This window comes from Pelophylax lessonae (genome assembly GCF_965119305.1).
Source record: "Pelophylax lessonae genome assembly, chromosome: 2".
Lineage (NCBI taxonomy): Eukaryota > Metazoa > Chordata > Amphibia > Anura > Ranidae > Pelophylax > Pelophylax lessonae.
The window spans coordinates 407,877,335-407,890,359 of NC_138769.1; the positions used below are offsets into that span (position 1 = coordinate 407,877,335).

The window sequence follows — 13,025 nt, forward strand, 5'->3', positions numbered from 1 at the left end:
GAGACAGCCATCACCCTCCTCCTGGGACCTGGCTTCCCACCCAAAGATGCCCTGTGACATGTGTCCTTGGCTTTTATGTCCAATCCCAGGATGCACTGCGGTTGTGCCCTCCCACTGGGATTGTCACAAAAGCCTATGTGTCCCTGGCTGGGTTTCCTCCACTGTCCAACAGGCTCCCCTATTGGAAACAGTGGGGACACTACCCCAGACAAAGTAAATCACACATGGGCACATGCAACAGGCAGAACTAACAATCAGACTCCCCTGATGAGCAGGCGGAGCCCAAAAAACTAGGCTTTTACCTAGCACCTTTCTAGGAGGGTGCTACATCGTGTTCCCTACTTTGCTCCAGACCTCGATTCACTGAGCTAAGGCATTGTGTTTAAGAGGTAAGTGTCACATGCTCAGATAGGATAGAGCAAGATCGGTTGCCTACCTCTCCGGCAACAGATTACTGCAATAGTGATATGTTACTGCTGATAATACAATTTGGGGCTATAAAAGTCATCAGATCACTTTTAACTAACAGCTGGGAGCCTGTTGATATAATCTAAATGCTTTCATGTGTATTAACTGCAGCCATGATCTTGTTTTAGCACTTTCATTGGCATGATGTATGGTACATATCATTGGCGGTGAAATGGTCGATTCCCAGGTCCAAACAAATAAATCAGATGTGATCTGGAAACATCTAACATTCAGATAAGCCAATTTTCTATAGTCTATAGCAGTGTTTCTGAACCTTTTATCATTCAAGGCACCCTTTAAAATTATAGACAATCTCAAGGCACCCTTAAAAATTATGGACAATCTTAGGGCACCCTTTAAAATTATGGACAGTCTCAAGGCACCCCATTCTAAAATTTAAAAAAACTATTCTAATAGTTTTAAATAAGGCAGCATCATCTACACACGTGGGACACCCAACATTTCTTACAAAGCAAATATACTTTTGCAAACTAGTACTGACTAGTATTCCAGTGTTTCTCCTCTCCCTTAGTTTCTCTCCATCATTCAGCTAATGAGACCTCAGTGTTGATGGGGAGAGCAAACAAGGATGCTGTGCAGGTGATCAACACCCTTCTTATCAACACGGATGACATCATTGGTTAAAAGAATGCCAATTGGCTGGAAGGTTGAAATGGCGCACAATAAAAACCTGTGGCTTTTTGGAACTAAAAGGCAGGCTTGATCCACCTGCTGGCTTGTATACATTTTTGGGCAATTTTTAGGCATTTTGCCAAGGCACCACTGAAGAGACCTCAAGTCACCCCAGGGTGCATGGGCACCCTGGTTGAAAAAGACTGGTCTATGCTAGATTGTAAGCTCTAAAGAGCAGGGACCTCTGATTCCTCCTGTATTAAATTGTATTGTAACTGTACTGTCTGCAGTAACGTTGTAAAGCACTGTGCAAACAGTCGGCGCTATATAAATCCTGTATAATAATATTAATAATAATAATAGTCTTTGGAAGTACGAAGTTACTTACCTTTCCAAATACAAAACAGTAAACAGTGACTCCCATGGCCCACACATCGAGTGCCTAGCAAAACATGAAGACAAAAAAAAAACGACATTTTTTATAATGAATTACTACTACTGAACAGGTAAAACAGTGTAACTTTTTTGGCCAGTCATATACTGTATTGTTAAGGAATGTCATACATTTTTCCTGTAAATAGGTTAATGCTTTATATGGGTTTTTAAATAGAATACTTGGAGCTGGATTCTTACGTCAGCCAGGTTGGAAAGATTGATTAGGCTCAGAGCAGATGCGCACATTTGCAGGATGTATCGGTAGTTTTGCATTGAACCAGCCTCACATTTGACGATTCCAGTCAGTGGAGTCCACGGTTCCTCTTAGAGGGCATTGCAGTCCAATATAACATGGGCATTGGCTCAAATTGTTTCGAATCATGCAACCTCAAATGCAGGCAGGTACACACAATCATAAAATTTGTATACATACAGTGGGTACGAAAAGTATTCAGACCCCCTTAAATTTTTCACTCTTTGTTATATTGCAGCCATTTGCTAAAATCATTTAAGTTAATTCTTCTTCCTCATGAATGTACACATGGCACCCCATACTGACAGAAAAACACAGAATTGTTGACATTGTTGCAGATTTATTAAAAAGAAAAACTGAAATATCACATGGTCCTAAGTATTCAGACCCTTTGCTCAGTATTTAGTAGAAGCCCCCTTTTGATCTAATACAGCCAGGAGTCTTTTTGGGAAAGATGCAACAAGTCTTTCACACCTGGATTTGGGGATCCTCTGCCATTCCTCCTTGCAGATCCTCTCCAGTTCTGTCAGGTTGGATGGTAAACGTTGGTGGACAGCCATTTTTAGGTCTCTCCAGAGATGCTCAATTGGGTTTAAGTCAGGGCTCTGGCTGGGCCATTCAAGAACAGTCACGGAGTTGTTGTGAAGCCACTCCTTCGTTATTTTAGCTGTGTGCTTAGGGTCATTGTCTTGTTGGAAGGTAAACCTTCGGCCCAGTCTGAGGTCCAGAGCACTCTGGAGAAGGTTTTTGTCCAGGATATCCCTGTACTTGGCCGCATTCATCTTTCCCTCAATTGCAACCAGTCGTCCTGTCCCTGCAGCTGAAAAACACCCCCACAGCATGATGCTGCCACCACCATGCTTCACTGTGGGGACTGTATTGGACAGGTGATGAGCAGTGCCTGGTTTTCTCCACACATACCGCTTAGAATTAAGGCCAAAAAGTTCTATTTTGGTCTCATCAGACCAGAGAATATTATTTCTCACCATCTTGGAGTCCTTCAGGTGTTTTTTTTAGCAAACTCCATGCAGGCTTTCATGTGTCTTACACTGAGGAGAGGCTTCCGTCGGGCCACTCTGCCATAAAGCCCCGACTGGTGGAGGGCTGCAGTGATGGTTGACTTTCTACAACTTTCTCCCATCTCCTGACTGCATCTCTGGAGCTCAGCCACAGTGATCTTTGGGTTCTTCTTTACCTCTCTCACCAAGGCTCTTCTCCCCCGATAGCTCAGTTTGGCCGGACGGCCAGCTCTAGGAAGGGTTCTGGTCGTCCCAAACATCTTACATTTGAGGATTATGGAGGCCACTGTGCTCTTAGGAACCTTAAGTGCAGCAGAAATCTTTTTGTAACCTTGGCCAGATCTGTGCTTGCCACAATTCTGTCTCTGAGCTCTTCAGGCAGTTCCTTTGACCTCATGATTCTCATTTGCTCTGACATGCATTGTGATCTGGAAGGTCTTATATAGACAGGTGTGTGGCTTTCCTAATCAAGTCCAATCAGTATAATCAAACACAGCTGGACTCAAATGAAGGTGTAGAACCATGATCAGAAGAAATGGAAAGCACCTGAGTTAAATATATAAGTGTCACAGCAAAGGGTCTGAATACTTAGGACCATGTGATATTTCAGTTTTTCTTTTTTAATAAATCTGCAACAATGTCAACAATTCTGTGTTTTTCTGTCAGTATGGGGTGCTGTGTGTACATTTATGAGGAAGAAGAATGAACTTAAATGATTTTAGCAAATGGCTGCAATATAACAAAGAGTGAAAAATTTAAGTCCTGGGGACTTTTTCGTACCCACTGTAATACTATGCGACATTCTGCAAACATTCTCTGCAGGTGAATCTTTCAGGTCCATGTGTCCGCAAAAAAAATACTAACAAACGTGATTATTTTTGCTGATGCTGAATAAATGCTGTGATATATTGCACTAGGCTGGTGTGCCCTGTTTTTTTGTAGTGGTTTCAGGACATCCCTAGTCCTAGAGGGCAGCAAGGCTTGAAGCATTCCCTGACATCGCGTCATCTTTTACACCTGTATCAGGCTATCACACTTATGCGCATTACATTCTGTCATTTTAGGAGTGCAGCATTAGCACTGAGCACAAGCGGTGGTGTGTTGTGAATTAAGGTGGAAGCCTTTCTTTTACCTTAAAAAACTCTTTATATACATAACATACCCTTGCTCTTGAGACTTTACTATCTTTATTAGGGTCACATGGGTCATATGATGTAATCTATGTATATATATTTCGAGGCATTTTTCATCTATTAGGTGCTGTGTTTTGATTGGGTTGTGTATATAGCCCAATTGCTAGCTGCCTTTATACAGTATACTTCTAGCGCAGACTTTTTTCTCTATTTTATAGTGAATTATTTATATTGAATTAGTATATAAGGATGTGCTTTGTTCATATTTCATGTCTGAGGTTTACAACTACTTTAAAGTGAAATGAAGTGAGTAGCCTCAGTTATATACAGAGATTAAATAAACCCTCCTACATAAATTGTACTCGTTTACCTGAAGCCTTCTCTCCTATACACAGATTAACCACTTCCATACCGAGTCATGTAAAATGACGTCGGCAAAGTGGTTGTAAGGATCCGGGCCGCCGTCATATGACGTCGGCCCGTTCTAGCAGCCAGTGCGCGCCCCCGGCGGCGCGATCAGGGATGAGGCTCGTCCCTCGGACATAGCCCATCCCTGATCAAGGTAAACAGCCAATAGATATTGGCTGTTTACCACGTGATCGGCTGTGTCAATCACAGCCGATCACATGAGCGGCTCAAGCACGAGCCACTCGTTCTCTCTGCAATGCGCGCCCCCGGGGGCGCGCAGAGCAGCGATCGGGGACGAGGCTCGTCCCTTGAACAGAGCCAATCCCTGATCTTGGTAAAGAGCCAATGAAATTGGCTCTTTACCACGTGACCGGCTGTGTCCAATCACAGCCGGTCACAAATGTCAACAAACATGAGGGTAACTCACTGTTACCAGGCTCTTCTCCTCACACACCAATCCAGTGTGAGGAGATCAGCAAACAGTGAGTTACCAGTGAGAGTACTGTACTATTACTGTGCCCTGATTGCCCCCATCAAATAAAGAGGACCTGTCACCTGCCCATCTGAGTACCTGTCACCTGCCCATCTGAGTACCTGTCACCTGCCCATCAGCGTACCCGAGTACCTTTTCCCTGCCCATCAGGGTACCCAAGTACCTGTCACCTACCCATCAGGGTACCCGAGTACCTGTCACCTACCCATCAGCATGCCCGAGTACCTTCCACCTACCCATCAGAGTACCCGAGTACCTTCCAACTGCTCATCAGAGCACTCGAGTACCTTCAAACTGCTCATCAGAGGACCTGAGTACCTTCCAACTGCTCATCAGAGTACCTGACGCCTGAAGTACCCGAGTACTTGCCGCCTGCTCATCAGTACCCATCAGTACTCATCAGTACCTATCAGTATCAGTACTGATCATCAGTACCCATCAGTAACACCTATCAGAATCAGTACTACTCATCAGTACCCATCAGTACCTATCACCTGCCTGTCACCTGCCCATCAGAGTACCCGAGTACCTGTCACCTGCCTATTGGAGTACCCGAGTACCTGCCACCTGCTCATCAGTACCTGTCACCTGCCTGTCACCTGCCCAGCAAAGTACCTGATTACCCGTCACCCTTCATACAGCCACCATGTCAAAGTCCAAAAGGGTTTTCTCTGCCGAAGAGGCCTGTGAAATAATATCCATGATGAGTGACAGCAGCGGGGAGCTCTCACCTTCCGACGCTGAAACAATTTCTGAATCCGGTTCAGAATTTGAGCCCTTTGAAGGCTTTACATCCGGTACTGAATCGGAGGAGGAAGAAGTTCGGCCTAAAAGACGCTGCACTGAAAATCAGGCAGACACCAGCAGCGCCAATGGCCAATCGGCAAACGCCAACGGTGCTGGACCCCAGGAGGAAATGCCCAGTACAAGTACTGGGATTTCACACCAGCCCCAAAGAAGAAGAGCCCAAATGCAGCTTCCGGATGCCTTGGCAAACCCATTGTGGCTGCCTTCTAGCTCTGGGTCAGCTACAATCCCCCCCTTCACAGCACAGCCAGGTTTGCAGGTCAACACCGAAAATTTTATTCTGATTGATTTTTTTAATTTATTTTTCCCTTTGGAGTTCCTTCAAAACATCGTGGACCAAACAAATCTTTTTGCCCAACAGTTTATCGAGAACAACCCCACCTCACATCATTCCCGTCCTTTTGAATGGAGACCCCTAACAGTAGAAGAGTTCAAAGTGTTTTTGGGCCTTACAATCAATATGGGGGTTACAAAAAAAAAATGAGCTGCACTCTTATTGGTCCACCAAACCCATCCACCACATGCCAATTTATTCTTCAGTCATGCCCAGGTCCCGCTATGATGCTATAATGCGCTTCCTGCATTTCAACGATAATTCCCAGTGCCCTCCCCGAGATGATCCCAATTACGATAAACTCTACAAAATTCGCCCCCTAATTGATTACTTTTCTAGACGGTTCCCCGAAGTCTATGTCCCTGACCAAAAGATCGCTGTGGACGAATCATTGGTCCACTTCACAGGCCGGCTGGCATTTAAGCAGTATATTCCCAGCAAGAGGGCTAGGTACGGCTTAAAACTAAACAAGCTCTGCGAAAGTAAAACGGGATATGTGTACGCCTTTCGCGTGTAAGAAGGCAGAGACTCTGAGCTCCAGCCCCCTGAGTGCCCAACGTACATGGGAGTAAGTGGGAAGATTGTCTGGGACCTAGCCTTCCCATTGCTGCAAAAGGGGTACCATATTTATATGGACAACTATTATACCAGTTTGCCCCTTTTCCGCCACCTGTACCTGAAGAAAACCTTGGCCTGAGGTACAGTAAGAAAAAACCGGAAGGGCTTCCCGCAGAGTCTTATCACCACTCAATTACGAATTGGGGAATCCGCAAGCCTTAGGAACGAGGAGGTAATGGCTTTGAAGTGGAGGGATAGTAAGGACGTTTACCTCATGTCCACCATCCACGATGACACCTCAGTGGAAATTCGAAGACGACGCGGTTCCGTTCAAAAGCCTGCTTGCATCCACGAGTACAATAAGTACATGGGGGGGGGGGGGGGGTGGATTTAAACGATCAAATGCTGCAGCCCTATCTCCCGACACGAAAGACCGTCTTTTGGTACAAAAAGGTTGCAATGTACTTTTTCCATTTGGCCATGTACAATGCCTTTGTCACCTATAAAAGGTCCACAACAACACCAATCCCCTTCCTCCAGTTTATTGAAGACATTGCCACTGCCCTCATTTACCAGCAAGGATCCCCCCCAGAAATCATTCGTTCGGATTGTGTCAGCAGACTTCATGAGCGCCATTTTCCTTTCCATATCCCACCATCAGAAACCGGAAGAAGACGCCAAAAAAGGTGTCGGGTGTGTGGCAAAAGAGGAATTAGGAAAGACACCAGTTTCCATTGTACCGATTGTCCCTCCCAACCTGGCCTTTGCATTGGAGAATGCTTCAAAATATATCACACTGCCCTAAACTTTTAGCCCATATTTCACTGCTGAATATTTTCCTGCTGCCTCAACCAACCATATCACTGCCTTCCTTGTGAACCGACCCTGGCCTGTATATCGACTATGTCTCTGCCTGCCGTCTGCATTGTTTATCCGCCATGTTTCTGCCTTTCAAGTGAACTGACCCTGGATTGTTTATCGATTTTGCCTTAGCCTACCGTCTATTTCTGCCTTTTACCTGCACTGACCTCGGCCTGTTACGACCATGTTTTTTGCCTGCCACTTAGACTGATCCTTCGCCCTGCTACTGTAGTAGTGGGATTCAAAATGACACAGGGGTCTCACTTTTGTGAGGGGCTTCAGAATATAGTGTTCTGATATGAGAAAACCAGTTTTTGGATTTCTCTGGGTTTGTAAACTCAGAACAGGGTCTGGAGTCCGGAGGCTTCAAAGCGATTTGGGTGGGAGAAGCCTCTACCCCTGTCCCCATTCTTTCCCGACCGAGGCCCTAAGCTTGATGGTCCTGCCTGCTGCCTGGACCAATACTTTGGCTGTGCTGATCATATCCCTGCCTGCACTGACCCAGGACTTTTTATGGAACATGTGCCTGTTACCTGGACCAATAATTGGGCTGTACTGACCATATCTCTGCCTGCTGCCTGTACTAATTATGGACAGTATTCCTGCCTGCTGCATGGACAATCCTTTTTCTGCTGTTGACCTGCCTGCTACCTGGACCAATGCTTTGGCTGTGCTGACAATATCTGTGCCTGCTGCCTGTACTGACTATGGACAGTATTCCTGCCTGCTGCCTGGACAATCCTTTCACTGTCGCTGTCTACGTTCCTGCCTGCTGCCTGAACCACTGCACTGCTAAAACCACAGGTATTTTTTTGTTTATCCTTTGCTCAGCAGAATGTATTTTGGTATGTATTATGCTATGTGTTAGGGGCCTTCAACAATGTGATAGGTTGTCAGGAATTTATGTGTGTGATTTATGTCCCTAGCCACTTGCCAACCGGCCAATGTATATATACGTTCTTGGTTTAAACCTAAAAACCGGTGTTATGGCAGCAGATAGCTGCCATAGCCCTGGTATTTTTTTAAACGGTGGACAGTTGGCTTTCCGATAAGGGTGGTCCCAGCGGCGGATTCGCCGCGGGATCACCCTTCCGGGATGACGGAAGAGGTGACCCCCCCCTCCCGCCGCGTCCCGGTCCTTTTCCCCGCTTACCGGACCCGCCGGCAGCGGGGAAAATTATCCGGTCCCGGATCCTCATGGACAGGATGTTGAGTGAGGGCAAGCTTGCCCTCACTCGACTCTATGGTCTTGGAGGACCGGAGCTACGGCAAATGTTGCCTAGCAACCAGTTTAAAGGTCCCTTTTTTTTTTTTTTTCATTTTATTTTATTTATTTATTTATTTTTTCTATCTTTTAGTGTACTTGTGAGATCTGAGGACTTTTTGACCCCAGATCTTACAAAAAAGAGGTCCTGTCGTGCCTATTTCTATTACAAGAAATGTTTACATTCCTTGTAATAGAAATAAAAATGATCAATTTTTAATTTTTTAAACGGTGTAAAAATAAAAAATAATAAATAAAATAAATAGTAAAAAAAAAAAAAAAAAAAAAATTAAAGCACCCTGTCCCCGTTAGCTCGCGCGCAGAAGCGGACGCATACGGAAACCCCGCCCACATATGTAAACGGTGTTCAAACCACACATGTGAGGTATCGCCGCGATCGTTAGAGCAAGAGCAATAATTTGAGCCCTAGACCTCCTCTGTAACTCTAAGATGGCAACCTGTAGAAATTTTTAAATTGTCGCCTATGGGGATTTTTAAGTACCAAAGTTTGTCGCCATTCCGTGAGCGTGCGCAATTTTGAAGCATGACATGTTGGGTATCTTTTTACTCGGCATAACATTATCTTTCACATTATGGAAAAAAATTGGGCTAACTTTACTGGTTTCTTATTTTTTAATTAAAAAAAGTGAATTTTTTAAAAAAAAATTGCGTTTGGAAGACCGCTGCGCAAATACGGTGTGATAAAAAATATTGCAATAATCTCTATTTTATTCTCTAGGGTCTCTGCTAAAAAAAATAGATAATGTTTGGGGGTTCTAAGTAGTTTTCTAGTAAAAACAACTGATTTTAGCTTGTAAACACCAAATGTCAAAAATAGGCCTAGGCAAGTGGCTAGGATGCATGATAGTGCTCCTTGGATGTTGGGTCCCTCTATATGGCTAGGCTGTGAAAAAGTCTCACGCATGTGGTATTGCCATACTCAGGAGGAGTGGCAGAATGTATTTTGGGTTGTCATTTTTGCTGTATACATGCTATGTGTTAGGAATATCCAATAAATTGACAACTTTGTGTAAAAAAAAAAAAAAGGTTTTAATTTTTTTCCCACATTTTCCAAAAACTTGTGGAAAAAAAATGACACGTTCAAAAGACCCATAATGCCTCATAGAATATACGTTGGAGTGTTTGCTTTCCAAAATTGGGTCATTTTGTGGGTGTTTCCATTGTCTTGGTGCTCTAGGGCCTTTAGAAGTATGATAGGTAGTCCAAAAATGATGTGTGTAATTTATGCTCCTAGAACGCCTGAAGGTGCTTCTTGAAAGTGGAGTCTCTTTATGTGGCCAGGCTGTGTAAAAGTCTCACACATGTGGTATCGCCATACTCAGGAAGAGTAGCAGAATGTATTTTGGGGTGTAATTTTTGCTATTTACATGCTATGTGTTAGAAATATCCTATAAATTGACAACTTTGTGTAAAAAAAAAGGTTTTCATTTGTTTCCCACATTTTCCAAAAACTTGTGGAAAAAAATGACACGTTCAAACGACCCATAATGCCTCATAGAATATACGTTGGAGTGTTTGCTTTCCAAAATGGGGTCATTTTGTGGACTTTTCCATTGTATTGGTGCTCTAGGGCCTTGAAAAGTGTGATAGGTAGTAAGAAAGTTTTATGTGTATTTATGCTCCTAGAACGCCTGAAGGTGCTTCTTGGACGTGGAGTCTCTTTTTGTGGCCAGGCTGTGTAAAAGTCTTACACATGTGGTATCGCCATACTCGGAAGGGGTAGCAGAATGTATTTTTGGGTGTAATTTTTGCTGTGTACGTGCTATGTGTTAGAAATAGCTTATAAATTGACAACTTTGTGGGAAAAAAAAGAAAAGAAAATTTTTTTCTTCAATTTCCCAAGAATTGTGGGAAAAAATTACAACTTCAAAAAACCCACCATGCCTCTTACTAAATACATTGGACTGTCTACTTTACAAAAAGGGGTCATTTGGGCGGTATTTGTACTGTCTTGACATTTCAGGGCCTCAAGAAAGGAGATAGGCAGTCAGTACATCTGGTGTGATCATTTTTCAGTAATTGGTACCATAGCTTCTAGACTCAATAACTTTCACACAGACTAAATAATATACACTAATTTGGGTTAATTTTACCAGAGACATGTAGCAGTATACATTTTGGCCCAAATGTATGAAGAAAAATTAATTTTTTGCAAAATGTTATAATTGAAACAAAAAAAAAGTTTTTTTTTCAAAATTTTGCTCTTTTTTTGCATATATCACGATAAAAAAAAAAACCCAGTTGTGATCAAAATACCACCAAAAGAAAGCTCTATTTGTGTGAAAAAAATGATAAAAATTTTGTTTGGTTACAGTGTAGCATGACTGAGCAATTGTCATTCAAAGTGTGAGAGTGCTGAAAGCTGAAAATTGGTCTGGGCAGGAAGGGTGTCTAACTGCTTTGTATGGAAGTGGTTAAAGGCGTTTTTTCTCAGCTATACAAGGCAGGGGGTGAGGATCTGATGTCACACACTGCACAGCATAGAGCAGGCTGCTAAGCGTAATCTGAGACATGAGTGGAGGGAATGGACACATCCCCCCTCTACACAGTCTCATAGGATAACATGCAAAGCTGAGGCTGTCACTTACACGATGTGTGCTGGAGGAGGAGCAGGAACATCTCCCGGAATTCTGTGATGACAGCTTAATCTGTCAGAAGTGACTTATGCAGATATCAGAGGAAAGAGAGAGGAGACAGGAACCACACTAGGTGCTTTGCATTGAGGCTAGTACACACCATATAGGGATATCATACGTTCATTTTTCATTTCAAAGGTTTATAACCACGTTAAACTATGCCAAAAGACACTGTCATGTTGTTCACCTATGCTTTTACTTCTAACAATTCTCTGGTATCTATGGTAGCCTTAAGGATCGTATAAAGATTTTTGTTCAGAAAGTTGTGAAGCATCAGAGAACGCCTGATAACAATAAAGACAATTTTAATAGGTTCTTTACGGTCCTTCCCTATTTTGTTTGCAAATCTTGGTAATTCAATTATTGTTGAAAAATATTAGTAAGGAGTTTCAATCTCAAAATAATACAGGTGATACTGATGCCAAATGAACTGTCAAACTATATTCACATCAATACTGAGTCATCCATGAAATAGCGATCTGCCTACGCTATGCGTAGGAGAGAGGAGCTCCTTCAGATCTTTCCAGTCACTATGGAAGTTCTTCAAAACATAGCGTTCTTATCAGAACTGTTACAAATCTATAAGATGGTGCAGAAAATGACAAGAGCAGCCTAGCATTTGAGTCACAAGTATACAATAAAACCAAAAATACACAATGGATTGTTAAAATAGCTGGGAATTGTGATATTTAAATGTGCATGCAATACACTACCAGCTTTGTGATCGTAAACTTTTCTAATCATGCTATTTGTAAGTTAAAAACAGACTGTACCTTTCCACTGAACCCCTGTCCAGTGTCTCCAAGAGTCTCGGGTGCCATGAAGGCTGGAGTCCCTGCTGTGCTTGACAGAAGTGCATCATTGCCTTCAAACTGATTGCTCACCCCAAAATCAGCTATTTTAATATGACCATCATCTCCAAGAAGTAAATTGGATGGTTTGATGTCTCTGTGGATAATCTTCTGGTAATGCACTAAAATACATTGAAAATAAAAAAGCAATATAACTCTGCATGCTCAATAATAGAAGTATAATGTAGCCTTTAAAGCACTTAAAAAAACAAAACAAAAAAAAAAGAAAAACTCACAACCCTTAAGATATAGTAGTGTCTATCAACTAACTAAAGGTATAATTTTCTGTAAATCCTACCATCACATGGATTTATTGCTACATATATTTAGATAGCTAACTAATATCCCAGATAACTGTTATCCTTTACCACTGAGAAGTCAAAGCAATAGAAAAAAAAAATATGTATAAACCCCTTACAAGCCAGCAGTAAATCACTAAGGATTCTCATTGAAAAATACTCGAAAAGCTACAGATAAGAAAATAAAGAATGAGATTATATCATCGGTGTGTTGTCACCTTTCACTTTCCTAAAAAACACCACATGGCACTTTTGTCATGGTAACTTCATCTGTCCTTTTGTATTTTTTATTTTGGACATATTAAAATTCTGACAACCAATCTGGGGTTGAGGTGCAGTGCATTCAAGCAATACAAAATCAGTTTAGTGTCAACTCAACAAATCAAAGAAGGAGAAAGAGCATCATTAAAAAACCGCATTCTGGAATCCCTGAACAAAGCAGTATAGAGAAAGGAACCACACAAATTTTAAGAAAAGCCATGGTTAAACAGATGCTAAAGATGGAAACTGCAGCTTATCATGCATTATGTGAATCACTGTAGCAAAATTAAA

At 42.5% G+C, this 13,025-nt stretch overlaps 1 protein-coding gene across 5 annotated transcripts in view; it reads right to left on the bottom strand.

The window, feature by feature from the left end:
- The window catches only part of CAMKK1 (calcium/calmodulin dependent protein kinase kinase 1), a 362,689-nt gene that overhangs the window by 52,326 nt on the left and 297,338 nt on the right, over nt 1-13,025 (bottom strand). For all 5 annotated transcript variants that reach the window (XM_082244977.1, XM_082244975.1, XM_082244976.1 and 2 more), the window contains exons 10-11: nt 12,097-12,296; nt 1,490-1,543 (exon numbers count right to left, since the gene is read on the bottom strand). In XM_082244977.1, the coding sequence (XP_082101103.1) occupies nt 1,490-1,543; nt 12,097-12,296 (254 nt within the window). The remainder of the gene's footprint in view (nt 1-1,489; nt 1,544-12,096; nt 12,297-13,025) is intronic.